We start from the raw sequence: 23,476 nt of genomic DNA on the forward strand, positions 1-23,476 counted from the left end.
CAAAACTTGCATTTGACGAGAAAATAAAATATCCTAAGAATCCATTTAAATCTTATGGACACAGGTGAACAGGTGACTTGACTAGAAAGAACGGCTCAGATCCCACCCCCCAAAACAGTCCCATTAGAACTTACCTGATAATAATACGATTGTCTAATTTTTATGCAAAATTAATTTAGCTTTATGCAATATTTCATTAGAGGCTATTAATATGTTTTTGATGGATCTTTTGATCTGATACTTTAAACTGTACCAGTAGGCCTACTGTTAAAATTAGTGTTCATGCTGAAAAACTACAATATGAAACTGGTTAAACACAATGCATTTCACTTAAGCATGAAAAGTCCCTCCTTATGAGTTAATTCACTTAATGAAATTAATATTCATGGATAAATAATAATAATAAAAAAGACTACACAAAACTCTGTTAAAACATTTTATATAATAGTCATACAATTTATATATTTATTAAAAAAACTTGAGCTGACAAAGAACCTTCAAAATCAGAATGGAGGAAACCACGATCTAGATTGTCATACATTTCAAAGCTTTTTTTCTGTTATAATACTGTTTGACACCATTCCTCTGCATCCTTCCAATCATAATCAATCTAATTTATTAAAAGAAAATCAACCACGTGCTTTTGTAATAAGACAGTTGTGTGCAATTTTTGCTCTGGTGATGATAATGTCCATGAGCTGATATGTACAAAGACTGTTTCCTACTGTAAATCACACACTCGTAGGCACAAACATCAGGACTTGGTAAGAAAAAACATTGGCTTACGATTGGCAGGTGTGTCCCAGACTTATCTTCACATCTTCAGACTCTTTCATTACACTCTAATACATACACACAAATGCACACTGATGTAAATCTAACAAACTCTGAAAATGCAGAACAAGGCACTGGACACCGAGAAACTGGCACATTGTGGACAAAGGCAAACAGATAAACAGTGGTTTACGTTTTCATGTAGAATTTTCTGGAAAGTTTCTGACCAGCAAGATTTTAAAACACCATCTTCACTAAAAGCTCTTTATCTTTTGAAGCAAAATGGATTCAAATTTGAAAGCAAATACCGGTAAACACTCTTGCTGAGATCCCCAAAAAGCATGTTAGAAATCTGTTTTAAAAGGATTAATTTTCAACCAGTGCAAAAGAAAGGAAAGAAAAAAAGGGTAGGCTACTCATAGTTCTGGATTCAATGTTAAATTAATAGTTAACCTCCAAATGCAATTTCTGTCATTATTTACTCCCACTCATGTCACTCCAAACCCCGGTGTTGTTTTTCTGTTCATGGCGCACAAAAGCCCTACAATAATTTTGATGGAGGTAGAGACTGAAATTTAAGTCATTATTCACTGATAACTTTTGTGACTTTATCAGTGAGTCAGTGAGGTCACCGGATCAGTTCAATTAGTGAACAAATCATTCTTTTGAACTGGTTATTTTCAATGAATTGGTTGATTTGATTCACAAAACAAACTAAATGATTTGTTTTCATGATTCAGTTCTTGAGTTCAATTCACTAACGCAATGATCCAGTACCAACAGCTCACTGAAGAGGAGCTCTTTCTCAGACAAAGCTTTCATTTGAATTCAGAAGACTTGGAATACAGTACATAGTTCTTTTTGGAGGTATTTCTGTCATTTTTGGAGCTTTACAGAGCCGATGTATGGAAAGAGTCACATTTAGGTTTTTAAAAACATGAGTAAATAATGACAGAATTTTGATTTAGGGATGAACTATTCCTTTAAACACCCATTTACTGCTATACATAAGTGCATACAATTGTAGTACCATTGTTATCGAAATGTAAATAAATATTGGTACAGGCTTGAAAACATCCTGGTTCACATAACATGCCATGTCCTCTCACTAGAATCTAAAATTCAACCTGAATAGAAGTATTATTTGAACACTGTCTCTATGTCTGAGAAGGAACTGAGTGACAAAGTGTCACTCTCCAAAAGCGTCAGACTTAAGATTAGACCATCAAGGCCTAGAAATCTACTTATATCTATAGCATAAAAATGCTCTTCTTTACAATATAAATCTCAAGAGCCTTCTATTCACAATGTGTCAAATTCAATGTGTGAAGTACAACTGGTGTACGATCTGGACAATGGAAAACTTGCATTGGATTTTCATCACATTACAATGGGTTTTATGGACTTACAGTCAAAAGGCTGGAATACACTACACAACTTTTCAAATCTAAACAGATTTTAAAACATAGGCGTCATGCGCTTGCAGACTTTGTAGATGGTTACAGAGAAACACTGGGCACTGGGCATATATACACAAAATGACGATCACTGGGCACTGGGTATATATACACAAAATGAGGATCACACACACTTAGTAGATTTTAAAGTCACTCCGAACACAAACTCATAAAGCATGCGCCTTGTTGGGAGATGAATGACAAATGAAAACAATGTGCTGTAAAATTGGTTCAAAATATCAAACATGTTTGATATTCTCAGACTGGATGGAATCTTATGGTGCATTCCATTTAAGTGGGAAGTTCCAAGTTCCAAGTAGGAACTTTTAATTGGAATGCCCCCTCAAGTCAAACCGCAACAACCCTGACTTCAGAATCCAATATGGCTGCTCAGCGCCTCAACCCTAGTAAAACACTAGTACTACATTGTTTATTAGCGTGTCTGTTTGTCTGTGTCTCAAAGTCAGTTGTCTGTGCCCATCATATACAATGTGATTTTTTTGTCTAGTCAAATCTGCACACTGGCTCTGACTTTTAACAAATTGTCTAGACTTAAATCAGCAAAAATCTGTGCCAAAGTCATGTAGTGTATTCCAGCCTTTGCTCTTACAAATAAATACTAAGTGACGGTAATGCAGTGATGGCAATTCCCCTGTTGTTTCAAAAATGTGATTTCTTGGTTCTTGATTGGTCCCACAGTGACAACAGGAGTGAAATGACTGTGACCTAACCTTGTGCAGGGTTTGTGCTTTCAAAAGTCCACAGATTAAGACAGACCACGCCACACTATACATTACCGTACTTCAAGCGTGAGAAGTCGGTCAACATTTGGCGATCTCAATCATCCTGTGTTAAAGTGATTAAAATGGCTTTCGAAAAAAATCTCCTGTGCAAACAAGTGTGGCAAAATAAAAGCGTACCAAGTGTACTATGTCATGTTTCATAATCTCTTGTTATAGAGGCTGCACTCCATAATCAAAAATCTGTACAACTTCTGTAATGTTCATGACAATATGTGCTTTGAAAACTATGAAGGGCGCCTCTAGAAGGAGCCGGGGTCAAAATGTCTCTGAGTCCGAGTCGTTCTCAGTGGTCGTGCCCTCGCTGGAGGGACCGGAGGGGTCCCTTGGACTGCGGGGGCCTTGGGGACTCTTGGCCTGGCGGGGCAGAGATTTCAGCAGGGCGCCTGGGGAAGGAGTTCCAGAGCTGCAAGGGGAGCAGAAAGGCATCATGGTAGCCAGAATGAGAGCCAGGCAGTCAGCCACTTCCCTGCTGGGAGCGCAAGCCAGAGCAGGGGTGAGACCTGCGTGGAAAGACAGCCAAAGAGCGAAAGAGACAGGATAGCAGAAAGAGGTGAAGGGAGGGACGGAGCAGTGGAACAAAAGGACAGTGGTGGGGAGGTGATTGACGAAAGCGGCATTCCATTAGTGCCTCGCTAGTCAGGAAGCCAAACACATGGTTGGGGGGCAAAAGGGGACACGCAAGACACCGTCAAAGCTTTGAAACACAGCCACTGCTTTGGCAAAAGCTTCTATGGCACTAATAAAAGAAGACTGGCATAGACAGATGCACATACACTGACAATCTACGCATGAACAAAATCTGCTGAGATTTCAGACGCACCATTCTCATCTAGTACTTGAACGCTGGCCCCACGAGAGAGCAGCTCTTGCACTGTCTGCTTCATCCCGCTGCGAGCAGCCAAATGGAGAGGTCTGAGAGAGTGAATGAGAAACAAGTGAGCGAGAAACAAGTGAGGATCAATTCAGTGGCGTCATGCCCATTCAAAGTGAGGGGGCACGTGCCCCCTCAGATTTTTCCTCCCTGATAATTTTTTTGTCACAACTTTATTCCTATTATGCTCCATAATATACCAGAGCCTATAACGACTCAAATGTATTCTTCTGGATGTGTAATAAATCGGTCAGCAATGCATCAGCCCGCCCCTTTTTCCTAATATGGTGTCTGTGTATATCAAATCTAGAGCTCTACGCGCGTAGCGCTCTAGAATCTTTGCTGTGTATGTTCAAGCAACTCACTCGTCTCGCACGTTGAGCTGGCAATGTTTTACAGATGGTCTTGAAGTGGTAAGAGGGCAAAGCAACAAATCGGCATTGAATTAGTTATCGGATGATATTAAAAGGTAGTGGGATTATTTGTGGTTTACCTGGAAATTTTAACTTGATCAAAAAGTTATGGATTTGATATTAGCTGCGAATTCAGAGCATTAACTTAAGTTGTGTCAGTGTAACGTTATCGATAGCTAGCCTAGTCTAACCGTAAACTAGTTGGCTAACGTTACTGCCATACAAAGCCATAGTAACGTCATCTGATCGGTTTTGATTACTTTTTTACATTTCTGTCAAATATTAACCATTTTCAAATAAACGGGGTAGTGTTAACCTTATTCAGCACTGAAATCTGTCAAACTTCTTTCAAAGTCCTTCATCACATATTAATATTAAAATAACTTAATTTCAGAGCACCACAAAGTCAGACCTCAGCACCTTTATGTACCTTTAATGTAAGATCATTCTTAGGTCACATACCAATTATCATAACATAAAAACTGCAATGGTATTGTTTTTAAAATCATGTGTAGTAGGCCTAAGTGTACAGTAAGTGTGTGTGTAAACATGCTTTAATGAAGTAGACTTCAAAAGCTTTTGAATTTGAGCTTACAGTTCTTTCATCAACCTGCCTTTTACATAAACGTACAAAATAGATATTTTAACTTAGTCCTCAGATAGAGGAGGATTGCTGCTAGCTCCGTTAAGGTATTTCTGTCCCTCCCAAACTGCATTGAAATGGTATGTTTAGCAGCCAGAATAAAAAAAAATTCAGGGGGAGAAACCCCCTGACCCCTCCTAACATGATCCATATCACCCGTCAGAAAACAATTGCAATGTCTCAGATTGTGCCCCCCCAGAATTTTGGCTTGCATGACGCCCCTGGATCAATTGCTTCTTTATTAATATATAAGAGCATGGTGCTAGCAACGTCAAGGTCACAGGTTCGATTCCCTGGGAATCCATGAACTGATAAAATGTATTCCTTCAACGCAATGTAAGTCGCATAAATGTAAACATAATATGTAATATAATGTGGAAGGGAACTCACGTTTGCAGTGCAGCGTTTGTAGCAACGAGGGCAGATTCTGGAATTTTTCCAAGAATGAGCAATGCACATTCCTCCATTCCCTGGAAAAAAGCAGACAGAACAGGAAAATCATCTTTAGAAGACATCAGGTAATGGATTAATAAAAACATTCAAAAATACATATCTGGCATCATTTTTTGTTTCATAGTAATAATACATATTAGTAATATTAATGGAAACCCAATGAGAACTGTCATACATACATTACAAATTTCAACATTTTTTCCTGTTTTTAAGAAGGCCAAATTATTAAATACAAATTAAATATGATTTTGGAGTAGATAATATGAAAATATTAGTGTTTTTTTTGTTTTGTTTTTTATGTGAATATACAATTTTCTTCCATGAAAAATCTATAGTAAAAGTTGCATTAAAAATGGCACCACTTAGTTAACAATGCTAAAATATGATTTTAACATCAAATAAAGCTTAAGATAAATTTGCACAAATGGGACCATTCCCAGAGAATGACAGCCATATAGTGAGGTGGAAGTAACGAATTACAACTACTCACGTTACTGTAATTAAGTAGTTTTTTTGGGTACTTGTACTTTTTTGAGTATATTTTTAAATCTGTAATTTTACTTGTACTCAAGTACATATTAAGCTAAGTAATCTACTTCGCTACTTGTAAAATCACATTTCGTTACTGAGTACAATTTGAATTGATATTCAAATCTTTGAATGGCATTTCGGTAGCCAATAAAAATATTCGATCGTAAACGGACCAATAAAACCCCTGATATTTGGACTGAATGAAAGCCGCCGCAGTCGCAGCAGGTTTTGAAGAGCTGATCATGAAGGAGGCGAGGAGCTCAGAGTGATTAATGGCTGGACTGAAAGTTTGGAACAACAAACTACATAGTAGTATTGTCAAAATATCTATATTTTACCAGCTGCGCGTTCTCATTCTCTCATCTCAACGACAGCGAGTTTGACACACCCGCCTCCTCTCAGCGCGGGATTGCAGGTAGGCCTATTACGCATAATTTTATTAATACCTGCAAGTTTCTATGGCATATTTTAATGGCAAATGTCACGAACAATATTATAACGTGAGGGCACATTCATGTAATCGCAGAAAACTGGACGCGAGCTCTCAAATATACGAACGAACTGGACTCGGATATTGAGTGTGCGCTCTCGGACTTTGTGTCATATCATGTGTAATCGCGAATCTCTCCAAGTGGTTCTCACTGCAGACTCAAATGACGTCCAGCTCCAATCTCTCCATGCTCTTGAATTAAACGCTGTCAAAAGTTATGAAAAATCTAGTCTTTTTGCAAATTAAATTCAGTTTGAATTGAAATCAAGCTTCCTTGTGCTGTGTGTGAGCTATTCCAACAGTTCACGTTACCCCTATTGTAAAGACAAATACACTGAGTGAGTAAATATTAGATTATTGTAATGGTTATTGATCAATGTTTAAATATGTAAACAAAAGCCTAAATTAAAATCTCACCTTATAAAGTGGACGTGTCTCTTTAGAAGACTTGAATTAAACTTTTCCATTCAAATAGATTACTGTTACAATGAGTGTTGTGCTTTTCAATGCTTGAAAATAATGATTGCCTTGACAAAATGGATGGACAAAAATGTAGATATTAAAATATTTAGTATGTAGTAGTTTTCCCGATGGTATTAAAAATTATAGGCTAGGCCTACTGAATATTGACATATTTCAAGGTGTCATATTGAAGTTAGAAATTCCAGTATCCACTAATTAATGTCCTTTGACAATAAGGTAAAAACGTGTTAAAAGTAGCTATTTTCTACATAAATCTATGATTTTGTTGAATATTTTTATTGGTAATGCATTAACTATCGCCAGCTAAAAAGTAATTAGTAACTAGTACTCTGAGTAGTTTTTGAGAAGAGTAATTTGTACTTTTACTTAATTACTTTTTTGACACCAGTACTTTTACTTGTAATTGAGTATTATTTCAGCAATGTAATGGTACTTGTACTTGAGTACAAATTTTCAGTACTCTTTCCACCTCTGAGTGAAACCAATAATAACAGGCCTGGGATTTGATTTGATTTATGTCATATTATGAAATGATTATAAAAGATCACTGCACCACTGCTGAAACTATAGGGTAAACTATAAAATGATAGGGACTGATGAACCTGGCATGCAATTGGCTCTACTTACATTACTGCAGGCTAGATGAAGTGCTGTATTGCCTTTCTGGTCAGTCAGACTGAGATTCACATTGGCATCAGTCAGCAGAGCTTCTGTTTAAAACACATGCCACACTTTGCATAAGTGAGCTCATTTCCATAGCCCTTTTATACAAATGAACAGAGGCATAATGCAAAAGAGGAGAAGAAAAACATGGTGAAGAATACATACCTACAACCTCAACTCTTCCTTTCTCTGCTGCCATAATCAGTGCACTGTGCCCTGATTGGTCAACATCATCCACAGATGCATTATGGGCCAGGAGCAGCTGAACACAGTCAATGTGCCCAGCGAATGCAGCAGCATGGAGAGGTGTCCTGATAAACCGAGACAACAGTTCTTCTTTAAAATAATTTCCACTGGCTCATGTTTCTTATATTTGTTAAAATTTTGGAGCCACTGTAGGTACAATTCTATTATCTCTAGCATAGGACTGTTACTAACCTGCCCTTGGAGTCTTTGCAAGTTACAATCTTTGATCCCATGGCTTCTAATAAAAGGGTGGCACAAGACTCATGGTCATTGACCCTATAAGACAGAGGATTCAGAGACAAACAAGTTGAAACGGAGAAGAAAAGTGCAACAGAGGACAGAGATGAAGACAATCTCACAGCAGACATACACAGCGCAATGCAGCGGAGTGAAGGGGTTCCCATCAAACTGACGAAAGTCTTTTTGTTCGAGTATGACCTCCACACAGCCTTCGTGACCTATAACACAGACAATGCTAGTCCACCATACTTCAAAAATTGCATTCTGTTTACTCATAATTAAAAGCATATTGTTAAACTCATAATGTAGACTGTTAAAACTAACCATAGTAACAGGCCCAGTGCAAGGGTGTGTATCCCTGGTTGTCTCGCAATGGGGGCAGTGGGGGTTCAGAACATGCGATATTGAGCAATTCGCTCAACCAGGATGCGTGACCCCTCGCTGCAGCCATGTGGATCGCTGTCCGACCCCTGGAGTCCCCCAGTACCACTGATGCCTCCAGCTCCAACAGGGACTGAACACATTCCTCCTGTCCACACAAGAGCTGAGAGAGAGACAGAATTAAAGTAATTAATTAATGAATAAAATAACTCATAAGTCATGACAACCAAATAAGAGTACATCTTAAGATATGCTAAAGTGTCTGTCTTTATAAACTTTATTCTTACTGCTAACAATATCGTTCAAAAGTTTTGGGACGGTATGATTTTTTAATTCAGATAGGATGCATTAAACTGATCAAAAGTGACAGTAAAGGCATTTACAATGTTACAAAATATTTATATAGTAAATTCTATTCTTTCTATTCATTGAGGTATCCTGGAAAAAAAAGTTATCACATTTCCTAAAAAAATATTCAGCAGCACAACCCCATTTTATTCACGATCACCATTTTATTTATTCACCATCACTATTTTAACACCATATTAAAATGATATCTGAAGGATCATGTGACACTGAAGACTGGAGTAATGGCTGCTGAAAATTCAGCTTTGCCATCATAGGAATGAGTTACATTTATTTTAAATTGTAATACAGTTTTACAATATTACTGTATTTTTTTTATCAAATAAATGTAGCATTGGTGAGCATAAGAGACTTCTTTCAAAAAAATTAATCTTTTTTTAAATCTTACGACCATATCAAACTTTTGAATGGCAGTGTGTATAAATTGCAAGGAATCAATATGTCTGGAGTTTGTGCGTCAACCATTAGGCCACTGCCCTAAATGTTTGTATACATTTACTATAGATTTAGTATTTTATTTTATTAGCATTACATTAAGTCCTTGCATATCTTGGACTTCAATACAGTTGACAAGATCAGGAAACTCACCCCCAGGTGTAGAGCAGTCAGACCCTGATGATCAGCCATGTCTACAGTGGCCTCACGCTCCAACAGAAGAGACACAACGTCCACATGACCCCCCATTACTGCCAGCATTAGAGGGGTCCTGCAAATACACACAGTATGTGTGTACATTAATGCAATCTCAAGCGCAACAATGTGTGTCTCTCCAGTGCACTTTGATTTCAATTAAACATCACTTCAATCAATCAATGATCTTCCAATAAGTTCTTATGCACATTTTTCTATCTTAATTTTTCTATCTTAATACAGCTGTTTATAGTGAGCTAGTGAACATTATTCATATTGAGAAGTTACGATTTATCAATAACGACAAGCTAGAAATATTTAGGCCTGTATTAGATTACTTTGGAATGTGATAAATATACACTGGGTCTTATACTTCATTACATATTTGTAACTCTTAATTTATTCATATGATGTTACCACTGTGATCTGTCTGGAACTCCTCTATCCTATGTATCAGGAATACTTAACTGTAACTAGAGTTGCTTCACTTTTATGTATTTGGTATACTGTGCTAATGTTTCCATTTTGGACCTCTGTTCAGTAAAACAAAATAAAATTCAAATAAATTTCAAAAAATACAGCTGTTTATAACTGTTGATTTAGTTACGGTCTATAATTTTGTGAGTTGATTCACTTTATTACTATTGTTAATATGTAGTGTGTTGACGTTTTTTGTTGGCACTCCAATTTATTTATTACAGAAAAATAGTTATGTTGCTTTTAATGGATTTAATAGATGCATATTAATTTTAAAAAATAAATGTAGTCAGTGACTTAAGGGTAACTCTTTTTTTTATTCTTTTTTTTTTTTTTTAGCTTGAATGTAATTAACTACTTTAGCTTAACACTGTTGAGGTGTAACAGGACATGACACACTCATTCCACTCCAAAATAGTTCATAAACGAGTCACTCACTGTCCCTGAGAGTCCGCTGTGTCAACCAGATCTGCATTATCAGAGTCTTCCAGCAGGAGACGCACACATGATGTATGACCATTCATTACTGGAAAGAATCAGTGTATTTAAATTTTACATTTGAAAAACAATTGCACAATTGTGTAACTTCCACCACGCATAGGTACAATACCTGCAAGGTGGATGGGTGTACGTTCTCGTGTAGTATCTCTGCTTCTCGGCGAGGCCCCGTGGTTCAGAAGTGTGAGAGCGCAGTCGTTGTGGCCCCTGAGGGCAGCAAGGGCCAATGGAGTCCGACCCACCTCATCCCCCTGATCCACCTCGCAGTGACCCTCCAAGAGCACTTCTAGAGCCTGTGCGTGACCATGGTATGCCTGGACACAGACATATGCACTTGTCAAGGTGGAAGATTAACTGTCTGAAAATGTCACCAACCAATATTGGTGTTCTATTGCTATCTCAGCAAACAAAAATATGTTCTAAAAACATTTTGCTAACGTTCCTATTAAGTTATGTAACCGGTATTTCTGAATGTTCTCTGAATGTTAAGGGAACATTTCATTTTATCATTTTGCAAAAAATATGGGAACATTCTGTAAGCATTCTTTAACTTTTTAAAGTTAAAGTTTATTATTGTTACTGGAATAAAGTTTGTCCATAACTTTGAGAGAAACCTGCTAGAACGTAATCCAAAGTTCTGAGAACATTCCCTGTCAGCTGAGATGCCATTATTAAGGTGTTTTGTTTTTAGCATGTTGCTATGTGGATGTTCTTGGAATCTACTAGGTGGTCAGATGGGTTTCTTTAAATCAATAACACTATGAATGATAGCCATTGAGATGCTTGTTTTAGAGAGAGAGAGAGAGAGAGAGAGAGAGAGGGAGGTCAAACAATACTGCTATTTGTCTGAACAATGGACAATGGGGGTAATAATTAGCTTAAATGCATGCATTGTTTTTGGATATATATATATATAACACTGCTTAATCAGCTTCATTTACAATAAATTGGAGGTAATGTGAACTGTCCTAAGAAATGTGTGTACACTACCATTCAAAAGTTTGGGGTCAGTAAAATAAAAAAAAGATATATTTTAAGAAATGTATATTTTTATTCAGCAAGGATGCATTAAATCAAAGTTGACAATAGTTACAAGAAATATATATATTTTTCCAATAAATGCTGTTCTTGTGAACAGTAGTGTAAGTGAAAAATGAAAAGGTGTTTGGACTTACAGCCAGATGCAGTGGACTTCTGGTTTGGCTGTTCTCCATATCATCTGGATGGTTTTCATCTCTGTCCAAAAGCTAAAATCAAATTTTGAAAAGTCTGAATTACAGCTGTTCTCAATAAACCTAATTCAAAAACTAATCTAAATTTAATAGGACCACGTTCATTCTTGCACTGACAAGTTAAACAAATTGCAGGCATTAACACGCATATCATTTTACTACAAACAATGAAACTACAAACTTAATTCATTTGCATGTTAGATTACACATTTACATCTAGGAAGTGCCCTGAAGCACACACTGGAAATGTTTGTGTCCTCACCAGTTTCAGACAGTGTCTGTGGCCGTACGCTGCAGCGTAGTGAACGGCACTGTAGCCTTGTTTATCTTTAAGAGACGGGGCGGCACCGTTCTGCAACAGGAACTCAAGACACCTACACGCAAATATAAATATATATTTAACAAACTAGTATAACAAACATACACGTACATACATGCGTCTATATATAAGTGTGTATGTGTGTGTGTGTGTGTGTGTGTGTGTGTGTGTGTGTGTGTGTGCATATGCATATATATATATATATATATATATATATATATATATATATATATATATATATATATATATATATATATATAAATAAAAACACCCTTTAGCCATGACTTATTCACCATAAATCACAGCCTCTTGTACCTTATTGCTTACATATACAGTATACAATGGTTTAATTACTGTTCAATATTATTGCGCTGTTTTCATTGAAGCACACACACATACATTATTTGCACCGTATAAGCACACAAACGCATACATCACTTGGACACACTGCCGTGCACACACAGAAACATTCAGGAGCACAGAAACTTATCAACGCTGCCCCGCGACTTTTATTAATAAAATAGCTTGGCTACTGAATCACTACTTTATATTTTTCAGCATCGAGGGGTTACATTGCTGGTTTTGAAGTAGTTAAACTCACAGCTTCGTTGTTAATAGAGAGAGACGCTGAACAGACAGGTAATTCACACACGCATCTCTCTCTATCAATAATGAATTCAAATAAATGCTATAAATCATTCATTGATATAAATGTAATCTTACGCACCACTTTATCTCTGTGACTGATTCAAAGCGGGCAGAATGCTAGATCTAATGAGCTGTAACTGATGAAAATAACCGTCATTATTACCCTTCTGGTCAAATATTGCGCTGCAAACATCAATAACAGTTGTCAATGCTGGAAAATGACCATGGTAGAAGTGAGGCAATACACGGCTAGCAGTGCATTAAACATTTTGTACGCACTCCGCGGAGGTAAGGCAACCGTATGCATTTATGTGTGTACATTGTATGTATACATGCATGGGATAAAGCATAATTATGCATGTGTATACATCTACTGTGGAAGATGAGAAGGGAAAAGTACATTAAGGTTGTCCCAGACCGGGGCTGCGTTCCAGTCCAAAATGGTCATGCCCTTCACTCGCTAACTTCCCTCCGTCTCGTTCACTCGGATGTACGTCATTGCGAGTGCTCACTACTGGCGGAAACTGCAATGGGCTGAATTGGAACTTCCTAAGCCCTTGATCACTTGGAATCAGCTGTGGAGTTGATTTATTATTTACATTTTTTTTCCCTTTAAGAATTTGTTTAATGCAGCATCCAAATGTTTATAGGTGTGTTTGGGTTGTTTTAAATTAAACATATATATTATTAATATATCATAGAGTTGTCTGTTGTGGTGGTGATTAGATGATATATGTGGTGACGTCACAATCGTACTGCATTGTGGGACATATAGGTGCCTGAAGTGTACATTTGAAGCAGACTCGCTCCCTCGGTCAAAATCGAGGGAACGAGGGTCTGTCCATATAAACTTCCCTCGTCCACTTCACGAAGTGGAACGCACTTCAAAATGGCGGCAGGGATTCCCCCAAGGGGAAGTGCTTAGGGAAGTTCGCAAGTGCGTGTCTAAAAGTGGACTGGGACCCAGACAGTAAAATGATGAGGTTACAGAATGCACGCAGACACAAACACCCAGTGTTTTTGTATCAGAGCAGCACATGTATAAATGAGGCTGAGCAGACATGGACCAGAGAACTCACAGAGCTGCCTCCTTCTCCCTCTCAGCTTGAACACCGTCACTCTCTGGTTCCAGGACCACACGCCGCCTATAGAGAAAACATGTACACAAGGTCACTTCTCCAACAATAATTTTTTTTATTGATATATTGATAATATATATATTTTTTATATATATATAAAAAAGCATCAATTAAACATAATAATTAATATTACAATATTAAATGTGATTAGGCATGGGATCAGCTTAAGACAGCAATTAATGTCTTAATTGACCCCCCTTAATTGAAAATGCCCCCTCCCCCCCCATAAAATTCAAATATAATAATTTATAAGTATTTATAATAATCACTATAATAATATATTATCATAGCTTTAAGGTCGGAAAATACGGAAATCCGTATCCATACGGAAAAATAACATCCCTGTTAATTCATTATAAATCACACATATTTGTAATTAATAATAATCATAAAAAAAGTTTACATATTTATATAAATATAATTATATAATTTATATCTGTGCAATAAAACTGGGGTATCTTAGTATAAAAAAACAAGGTTATACAAACTTTATTTTAAGGTGTCTGTGTTAAAGTGTAATTATACATTTAATTACCAAGTAGTAATAACTACATGTAAAGTGTAATAAGGACACTGTAAAATAAAGTGTTACCAAAATTAAACTTTATTAATTAAAATGTTTCTATGGTACAATGTCAGAAACTACAGTTACAAATTCATTACTCATTTACAATTTCTTTGTGCCAGTGAAATCTGGCAACTAATCTACTTAAATTAAGCACAAAGGTGTTTCCGTAACTTGACGCTGAACCCCTGTCTTGGCACATAAACTATCCCAATGACATGAGACTTAAAAATAGCCTGTGGTTGCCATGGTAACATAGATATATGCGTTACTGTAGCTGCAAGCAGTCAATAGAGATGGGGACTGGCAGTGCACTCGATTTCACCTGCTGTTGGACTACAGCTGCTGTTGTCTACATCATTTAATTGTGTTAGACATGCATCAATTACATGTTGTTTGCCCACAACTAGCTCCATTTGTGCACTGTAAAAAAAATTATGTGGGGATGTTTTGACCCCCAAGAACCCCCAAGTACAAACTATGATTAGGGTGAAGGATGATTTAGACTGATGAGCTGGAGGTTTTTTGCATTCAAACATTTCAGAATATCAGGCCCCAAAAAGCTCCATTATAAGTCTATTACCGAAAACGCAATATTTGTTTATTTTTACAAACTCAGAGCCAAATCCATTTTTTAACTGAATCTTGAAGGAGGAAACCACAGATGTGGCTGTTTGTGTAAATGTGTATACCTCCTGTCCAGATCAGAAGCAGCAGCGTAATGCACAGCAGAGCGCCCCCAATGGTCAGTGGCATTAATGCAGGTACCGCAGGACACCAGAGTCTCCAAGCACTGAAAGTGTCGACTAGCTGCCGCATAGTGGAGAGGGGTCCTGTCAACAGCCATAACAAAAGAAAGAGGTAAAATAAAGTTGACAAAATGTAAGTATGATCTTAAAGTTTAGAGTACAAAAAAATTTGTTCAAAAGGAATGTTATAATTTAATGTGTGCAGTGATAGTTGTACAATCAGAAAATATCAACGAAAAACCTTTGAGCTAAATTTAGCACTTACTACTCTTCATGAAAAATTATTTAATCTTCACGTATCATATGACAATGAAACTTATAATATATTACTTAAAAATTATTTATAAAATGATCAAGTTAAAAATGCTATGAAATCTGAATGTCGTTAAATTGTTACTTTATTACAAAAGTACGTTTTCCCTTAAGCCGACATTTTAAAATACTTAAAAAAATTAATTATTTTGTCTTAATGCTTAATTTAAAAAAAAAAATGATCAAGTTAAAAATGCTATGAAATCTGAATGTCGTTAAATTGTTACTTTATTACAAAAGTACGTTTTCCCTTAAGCCGACATTTTAAAATACTTAAAAAAATTAATTATTTTGTCTTAATGCTTAATTTAAAAAAAAATTGTTAATGTTGAATTTTTTAATGATTTTAGAAAATGTTCCCCTTTAATGCACTGAATACCGCAGATGTTTTATTGTCCATGTAGAAGATTCAGTACTTTAACTGCAGCTGAAGTGAGCACAGGCATGAAAAGTGAATGAGCAATTATCCTGTTACCCATAACTCACCTTCCATGTTTGTCCCTGTGGTTATGATCAGCTCCACTGCTAAGTAGTAGCTTCACACATTCCACATTGCTGAGAGAGAGAGAGAGAGAGAGAGAGAGAGAGAGAGAGAGAGAGAGAGAGAGAGAGAGAGAGAGAGAGAGAGAGAGAGAGAGAGAGAGAGAGAGAGAGAGAGAGAGAGAGAGAGAGAGAGAGAGAGAGAAATTTAATAATTAGTTTTGATATTGTATTCTTGCATTTTTAGGTATTGTTTTTGGGTAGGCTATATATAACTTAAAGACTTCTACATTTTGTATCACATTCCAAATAATATAATTGCAGTTACAAGAGGTCCAATCAGAAATAGAATAAGGAACTAGACAGACCTCTAGTAGAAAAACAAAAGGGAGAAATAGCAATGCTCAATATGGCAGATGTAGCAAAAGATGTTCCGCCTTTCAGTTAAAAGGTTAAGTCACTTTATTGGCTAATACTCTACCTAATTGTATAGCTCTACAATGTGTATGCACACTTGAAATATACAGTTTTTCCCTTCAGCTAAGCTAAGTTTATTATATAATTTTTGTCAGATTGGATAAGAGATTGTTTTTGCCTATTTTTTTTTTTTGCATTTTTTAAATGTTTTTGAAAAGTAAGCTTAGCTAACACCAGCACAACACCTGATCACATCTTATTAGACATGTATTTTTTTCACATTTAACAGGGCTGTCTGCAAGACAGACAGACTCACCCGCCCGCAGCCGCAGCGTGTAGACATGTCCTCCCAAGGTTGTCTGGTGTATCGATTTGATAGCCTGCAGACAGTACCGAGTCATTATTGAGAGGGCACATTATGCTATACCTCCGTCCTGTAGAGGAATGACAAGATGGGGAGGAAGGATGCAGTGCCCCCACAATCAGACGCAGACAGTCACAGTGTCAGACCGCAGGAGGGGGAAAGAATGAAATGGGGAAAAAGGAGTCCAAAAAGAGACAATGTGAGAGAAAGAGAGACAGAGAGAGAAAGTATGTTAGTGCAGGAAAAACAAAGACAGTGCACACAGGAAACACAAGACAAACACACATCGCTCACACAGGTGAGAACACAAATGTGTGCAATCAAACAGAATGATTTAAAAGTACAGATATTCAGCATCTACATTCAATCTAATGTTTCCTCTACAACAATCCCATGATCAAGAGTCAAAGTTAAGCAAGCACAGAAATTAGGGCATTCCAGACTTCAGCAGAGACATGAGGAAAAATTCATGCCAATCATTTCAGAGACAAAATATCTTTAACTCACAGAATAAACCTAATTACATAAAGAAGAACAGCATTTAACACAAAGAGTAGTATGAAGCATTTTTTTTTTTTTAAAGAGGAGGGTTGTCTGAGTAGCATCAATTTGAGGGGTACCTCTTGGTTCAGTACTTGGTCCCCTCCTCATCTCAATATAGACAACAACACTATATGGCCAAAAGTATGTGGACCATAGCCAGTGATTACTGATTATTTCATTTCAAAATCATGGGCATCAATATGGAGTTGGTCCTCCCTTTGCTGTTTTCTGGGAAGGTTACCAAAATACAAAACAGGCCCTTAATAACGAGTGCTCAAAGTCTCCCAGACCTGGTGTGATATGTGGTCAATGACATTAAATCTAACACCTTTGCAAATAATTTTATTCTGAAAGGATTCATTATTTTATTCAAATCATCAAATTGATCGAAAGTGACAGTAAAGACATTTCAGTCATGACAACTCTCGGACTGTTTGGCATGGTAATGGGTATGACAATGTTGAATTGCTATTCTGCCAGATCTGCTATTCTGCAAGTAAGACATGCTGCTGCTGTACAATATTGCGTACATGAATTACCTATAGCAGATCTATACAAGTGGAGCTGGGGAAGGTGGAGGTTTCTGAAAGCATGCTGCAACTTGGTTGAGCACGTGAGCTCATTGGTTACTGATACAGCAGGAACCAATCAGCAGTGCCATATATAGAATGATGTGATTGCAAGCAGGTTGAGTTAAGGACCTATCATCTACAGTTTCATGACAGAGCTTTGTATTTATGTTTCAAAATATTTATATTTCAAATAAATGCTGTTCTTTTGAATGTTCTATTCATCAAGCAATCATACTTTTTTTTGATAATAATAATAATTATTATTATTATTTATAATAAGTATACACTGAAGACTGGAGTAATGGCTGCTGAAAATTCAGCTTTGTCATGACAGGTATACATTACATTTTAAAATATATTCAAATAGAATATATCTTATCAATTGTAATAAGATTAAACAATATTACTTTTTTTACTCTATTTGATCATATACATGCAGACTTGGTGAGCATAAGAGACTTCTTTCAGTAGAGTAAAGTAAAGTCCTATAGAAAGAACAGGAAATAATGGGGAGAAGTAAAAGGAATGGGATCAGGAAATGTCCAGAGTCAGATTCAAACTTGCATTTTCTGCTTGAGCTTAATGTGTACATTACAAGCACATTTTAAGCAAAAATGGTTTCCGCTAGGTTTACATTGTTATATTAATGCAGTGCAACTAGTGTGATTTGGTGGCATAGTTAGTACCTGAGGAGAGGAGTTTCCGGCAGCAGTCGGCATGAGCATTCAGAGCGGCCAGATGCAAGGGGAACATGCCGTGAACCCCTCTTCTGCAGAAGAATATAGGGGAGAATGAAAGAGTCTATCAGAGACAACAAGTTATGATGCTTTACCAATATTTTTAACAAAGATCCAAATGCAGTCAAACCTGGTGCAGTCAGCTCCACTCGTGATTAGAGTGTTTATTAAAAGTTCATGGCCGTATCGAGCAGCAACGTGCAGCGGAGTGTTTCCATCCTTATCAACACAGTCAATCTCTCCACCTGTATCAAAAACACAAAACTGTACTCACAATGCACCTGCAGATCAGTGCATATCAAAATCAAATGCAGTTTAGATTCAGACATTTTAGGGGCCGTATACACAGAATGTTTTCAATTCCACTGAGCTAATTTTCCATTCTTTTTCTATGTAAACACATGGTAGACAGACGCTTGCTTTTTTTGCAGATTCTTGTGCATGACATTCTAAAAATGAGGATCTCAAGTTAAAAGTAGTTCATATTTTTAAAAACGTGTCTCTAGACCTTGCCTTTTTACCACTGACATGCATCTCTCATTTTAACTGCAAAAATGCATTCTGTGTGAATGGTCCTTCAGCCGGCTAAAAAACAGCTTTACCGTTTTGGATGAGCGTCTGGGAGCGTGTGAATCGTCCGTGCACTGCCGTCAGATGAAGAGGGCTTTTCCCATCTCGACTCTGAGGAAACATCACAAAATGTTTATTAGCATACAGCACACAGGATTTGGATGGTCTGCCTATATTTAGTCCAAGTTGGGCATACCTGAACGTTGACATCAGCTCCACTGTTGACCAGGAACTCCAGACACAGGGCACCATGGGTGGACGCAGCAGCAAAGTGGAGAGGTGTGAAGCCCTTGTTATTTGGCTGACAAACATTAGCACCATAGTCGATCAGCTCGCTGACCACTGCGTCCTGTCCATTAAAACACGCCACATGCAGCGCTGTGTTCCCAAAGGCATTGGCTTCATCTATCTACGAGTGAAGCATACAATGTAATGGTTAGTCCAATGACCCAATGGTCTCTTCCCTATATGTATCTATTTGCATCCTAAGTACCTCTACAGCCAGGCTAAGCAGATGTTTCACCACAGCGATCTGACCGTTGGAAGCAGCAGCATGTAGAGGTGTGTATCCCCTCTTGTCCTTGCAGCTGATCTCTGCCCCTTGACTCACCAATAAACACACTACATCTAAGTGACCTGCAAGAGCATAGAGAGGAGCTCATGAACACAAACACAGATATAGCAGATTAAACAGTTCACCCAAAAAAGAAAAATCTGTTATTAGTTACTCTCCATCATGTCATGGAACACAGAAGGAGATGTTTTCCAGAATGTTGACTTCTTTCCATAAAACAAAATCAGAAAGTGACTAAGGTCCGTCAAACTCGCACAAACCACAATAAAAGCTCTATAAACTAGTCCATACGACTTGTACACAACATAATATAAGTCTTCTGAAGCAATGCCACTGTTTGAGGGAAAACCAATATGAATGTTCGCAAGTGCTAATTTCTTTTTGAAGACTTGTAATATTGCATATCATTAGCATTTTTGGTTGTGCGATACTGACTAGTAAATGATGATATCTCAATATTTTGGGGGGATTTTGTTGATAACGACAATTAGACAACATTTTGCTGAGAGTGTTTTCATGCTGGTTCCTTGGCTGGTTTAGGCCTGTCGTATCAGCCCCCTCGTAACTATTTTTCACATTTGAATGGAAGAGAGCAGCATGAACAACTCCTTTTGTGTCCCAATGAAAACAAAAGAAAACAAGGGCATACATGTCATAGTTTTTATGGAACCGTTCCCTCACCCATATATGCTGCCCAGTGCAGTGCACGGCAGTCTTTCTTATCAAAGGCGTTGATGTTGGCACCCTTAGCCAGTAGAAGACTAACCATCTGAAGATAGAGAGAAAGGAAACTGAATAACAGTTACAAGATTGAGATGGAGAAATGGAGGAGAGAATGCATAAAGCATGAGCCAATAATGCACCAGTAATTATGGGTCTCCTGATGCTCTTATTGTGTGCTGCGTGTTTGTGTCACAATTTATATAATGACTTTCTAAACCATTCTGCATTGTTGAGAGCTCAATAAATGTCACTCTATGTTGACAATGCAGTGTGGGAAGTATTTAGCAGCACCCTCACGAAATGTTTTATTATTATTAGTGTGCTATTAGTAATAATTTCAGTCTACTTTTTATGTACTTCTCAGAAATATACTTAAAATTGCACTTAAGTATACTTGACTTATACTAATATTAGGCCAATTCTTGTACTCAATATTTTGATTGAGATATGCTTGAAAGTATACTTTGTTTGTAGTTATGTTTACTCTTTTGATTGAGTAGCCTACTAAATCACACTAGTTGCATACTGTCTTATAAACTTACATTGTATGAAAATATTGATATATGAAAAAAAAAAAACTGATATGTTCCTAATTCTGAGTATGTGAAATTTTGTGTAGGCTAGTCCACAGGTAGTGTACATAGGACTTCACTTCAAATCTACTTTCCCCACCATTGACTGAATTTTCCAGCTATCCATGTTTTCACTGTTATACTGTAGGGGGCGCTATGACATCTTCTAGTACAGAATCTCCGGATCAAAACACAGGTGAAGAAGAAGCAGAAACAATTGATAGAAGATTGCTTACGAAAATCCTCAAATGCAATCATCAGACATTAAAAACCCAAACAGGATACCTATTTAGGAACATAGTAGTATACTTAAAGTGCAAGAATAATATATAAATTGCCCAGTTGGAGCGTCACTGCCTCAGTCCTTTGGACTTGCAACACTTATTGCGTTAAACTGTACCAAAATAAAATATGATCTAATTCTGTATTGCTATGAATTAAGCAAAAAATATTTAGTCTCGACTTGCAATACCTCCGTGTGTCCATTGAGGGCAGCGTGGTGTAGGGCGGTGCGTCCCCCGCGATCTGAAACATTGACGCTGCTCAGGAGCGGGATGATGACTTCAGCACAGCGCAGGGCCTTGTTGGCGGATGCGACATGCAGCGGAGTCTGCCAGTTCTTGTCCCGTGCATTAACATCGGCAGAATGACGGATCAACACGCGAACGGCCTCCTAGATTTGTGCAAAAAACGATTGTCGACAACTGTAACAGCTGTAGAAGTATTTTGACCAATCAGCATCCAGGGTTGGAAAAAACCCTTTTCTAATCACACAGGAGTTGCTTCATACGAATAGCACTGTTTTAAAGGCATCCTGGCGCGTGACAACATCACACAGCAGCTGTTTCTCATTCAAACATGTTTTTGCGTGTTTAAAAACTAAGCCCACCTCGCTACGTGATGCCACTGCCCTGTGGAGTGGAGTCAACCACATGTTGTCTTTGGCATTGACCCGAGCCCCTAAAATGAAGTAGTACAAGACACATTAAACAATAAGAACTACAATAAATATAAAGATTCGCTGGATTTTTAAAAGGAATAGTCCACCGAAATATTTCAATTCTGTCATCATTTACTATATAATAGTAATACAAGACACGGGTTTGGAAAGGTATAAGTAATTGATGACAGAATTTTTACTTTTGGGTAAACTATTCATTATTGGTTTTGAACATGCATTTATTTTTATATGAGATGATGTAAAGCTACAATGGAAGGGAGATGGGGAAGGAAAGGAGGGAAAGAGAAAAAGAGCAGCTCTACCTGACACAATGAGGAGATCTGTGATCTCAGCATCTCCGAGGAACGCTGCTGCATGAAGGGGGGCACGCTTATCAGGGTCCTGAGAGAGATTGAAAAACAAACAAACAAAAACAGAGTGAGACACATCGAAAAAGAAAGTGGGAAGATGATGTTAAAAATTAACTACATGTACTTTTACTACATGTCTGTGAGCTTTGAACCTCTCTGTATGCTAGTGTATTCTCAAAAGTTCATACACATTTAGAAATTACAGTCTTCCTCTACCAGGAAGGAATAAATATTTATGACTGTTGTTCAAAAGTTTGGGGTCGGTACGATTTTTGAAATGTTTTTGAAATAAGTCTCTTATGTCCAATGATCACCAAGGCTGCATTTATCCAATCAAAAATAAAGTTAAAAAAAAGTTTTAATATATTTTAAACCAATTTATTCCTGTGATGGCAAAGCTGAATTTTCAGCAGCCATTACTACAGTATTCAGTGTCACATACACATATATATTTTGTTTGTGTCCAATAAAATGGACAAAATATCCCTTTAATACCATCTATAACCACATAGCAAGAGCAAGCAACACATCATATTTTGCAAGCTGTGGCATATACAAAAAGCTATTGGCTAATAAAAAAAAAGGATAGGCTAAACCATTCTATGTGTCTTACCCTAACTTCCTGTTTCAATTGGAAATCTACATCAGCGCTAGAAAGACTGAGTCACACTAACCAGACTCATGTGACCTATACAGTACATTCCACTATTTTTAAACCTCAAAATATTGTACATTTTCAAAAGTCCCATTGTGGACTGCAAAGCTTTCACAGAAAATTGGACACAGACTTGATCACTTCTAAAATGAATATGCTGACTGGGGGGTCAATGCAAGGGATCCACAACAAAGAAGCATTGACTGGCTCTCTTCAATCACTAAAGGGGACGTCAGTGTGTACTAATGTGCTCACACACTTGTGGTGGTGACATCTCAACGTGTGTTTGTCTGAACCTGTTTGCACATGCAGCCTAAAATCATGACTTTGGTCCAGCGGCTCTTTAAAAAACATTCAGACAGCGAGCTAATTCTTGCTGGAGCCATTAGGGCGGACACAGACAGACAAGCAGAATAAATAAATATTCTGGAAGAAGAATGGCCTTGAAAACTGTTTTGTGTCCTGTTGCCTTTACTGAGACAAATGTATATAAATCTCTGGCTGTTTTCCATGGGGTTTCTCAACTATTGTGCTGCAGGGAACAAAGAGATGATATATAGTCATGTGAGAAGAAG

General features: G+C 37.3%; 1 protein-coding gene across 5 annotated transcripts in view; it reads right to left on the minus strand.

Moving 5' to 3' along the window:
- Positions 1 to 423: 423 nt before the first annotated feature.
- ankrd44 (ankyrin repeat domain 44) overlaps positions 424 to 23,476 on the minus strand; it is a 29,078-nt gene continuing 6,025 nt past the window's right edge. The window contains exons 3-29 of one of the 5 annotated variants that reach the window (XR_014207844.1): positions 22,199 to 22,277; positions 21,825 to 21,895; positions 21,408 to 21,608; positions 20,322 to 20,409; positions 19,560 to 19,702; positions 19,263 to 19,475; positions 19,099 to 19,177; positions 18,627 to 18,741; positions 18,446 to 18,528; positions 16,597 to 16,714; positions 15,870 to 15,938; positions 15,015 to 15,155; positions 13,698 to 13,763; positions 11,914 to 12,025; positions 11,595 to 11,666; positions 10,532 to 10,733; positions 10,360 to 10,447; positions 9,403 to 9,520; positions 8,392 to 8,611; positions 8,198 to 8,285; positions 8,020 to 8,103; positions 7,747 to 7,892; positions 7,546 to 7,628; positions 5,352 to 5,431; positions 3,855 to 3,946; positions 2,366 to 3,534; positions 424 to 2,329 (exon numbers count right to left, since the gene is read on the minus strand). Coding sequence is in view for 4 of the 5 variants with exons in the window: in XM_082176538.1 (XP_082032664.1) it covers positions 3,290 to 3,534; positions 3,855 to 3,946; positions 5,352 to 5,431; positions 7,546 to 7,628; positions 7,747 to 7,892; positions 8,020 to 8,103; positions 8,198 to 8,285; positions 8,392 to 8,611; positions 9,403 to 9,520; positions 10,360 to 10,447; positions 10,532 to 10,733; positions 11,595 to 11,666; positions 11,914 to 12,025; positions 13,698 to 13,763; positions 15,015 to 15,155; positions 15,870 to 15,938; positions 16,597 to 16,714; positions 18,446 to 18,528; positions 18,627 to 18,741; positions 19,099 to 19,177; positions 19,263 to 19,475; positions 19,560 to 19,702; positions 20,322 to 20,409; positions 21,408 to 21,608; positions 21,825 to 21,895; positions 22,199 to 22,277 (3,096 nt within the window). In the remaining variant the exon portion in view is untranslated. Of the gene's footprint in view, positions 3,535 to 3,854; positions 3,947 to 5,351; positions 5,432 to 7,545; positions 7,629 to 7,746; positions 7,893 to 8,019; positions 8,104 to 8,197; positions 8,286 to 8,391; positions 8,612 to 9,402; positions 9,521 to 10,359; positions 10,448 to 10,531; positions 10,734 to 11,594; positions 11,667 to 11,913; positions 12,026 to 13,697; positions 13,764 to 15,014; positions 15,156 to 15,869; positions 15,939 to 16,596; positions 16,715 to 18,445; positions 18,529 to 18,626; positions 18,742 to 19,098; positions 19,178 to 19,262; positions 19,476 to 19,559; positions 19,703 to 20,321; positions 20,410 to 21,407; positions 21,609 to 21,824; positions 21,896 to 22,198; positions 22,278 to 23,476 lie in introns of all 5 variants that reach the window. The other 4 variants (XM_082176539.1, XM_082176538.1, XM_082176540.1 and 1 more) reach the window with 4 other exon arrangements.

Source organism: Leuciscus leuciscus, assembly GCF_965113295.1.
Source record: "Leuciscus leuciscus genome assembly, chromosome: 7".
Classification (NCBI taxonomy): Eukaryota; Metazoa; Chordata; class Actinopteri; order Cypriniformes; family Leuciscidae; genus Leuciscus; species Leuciscus leuciscus.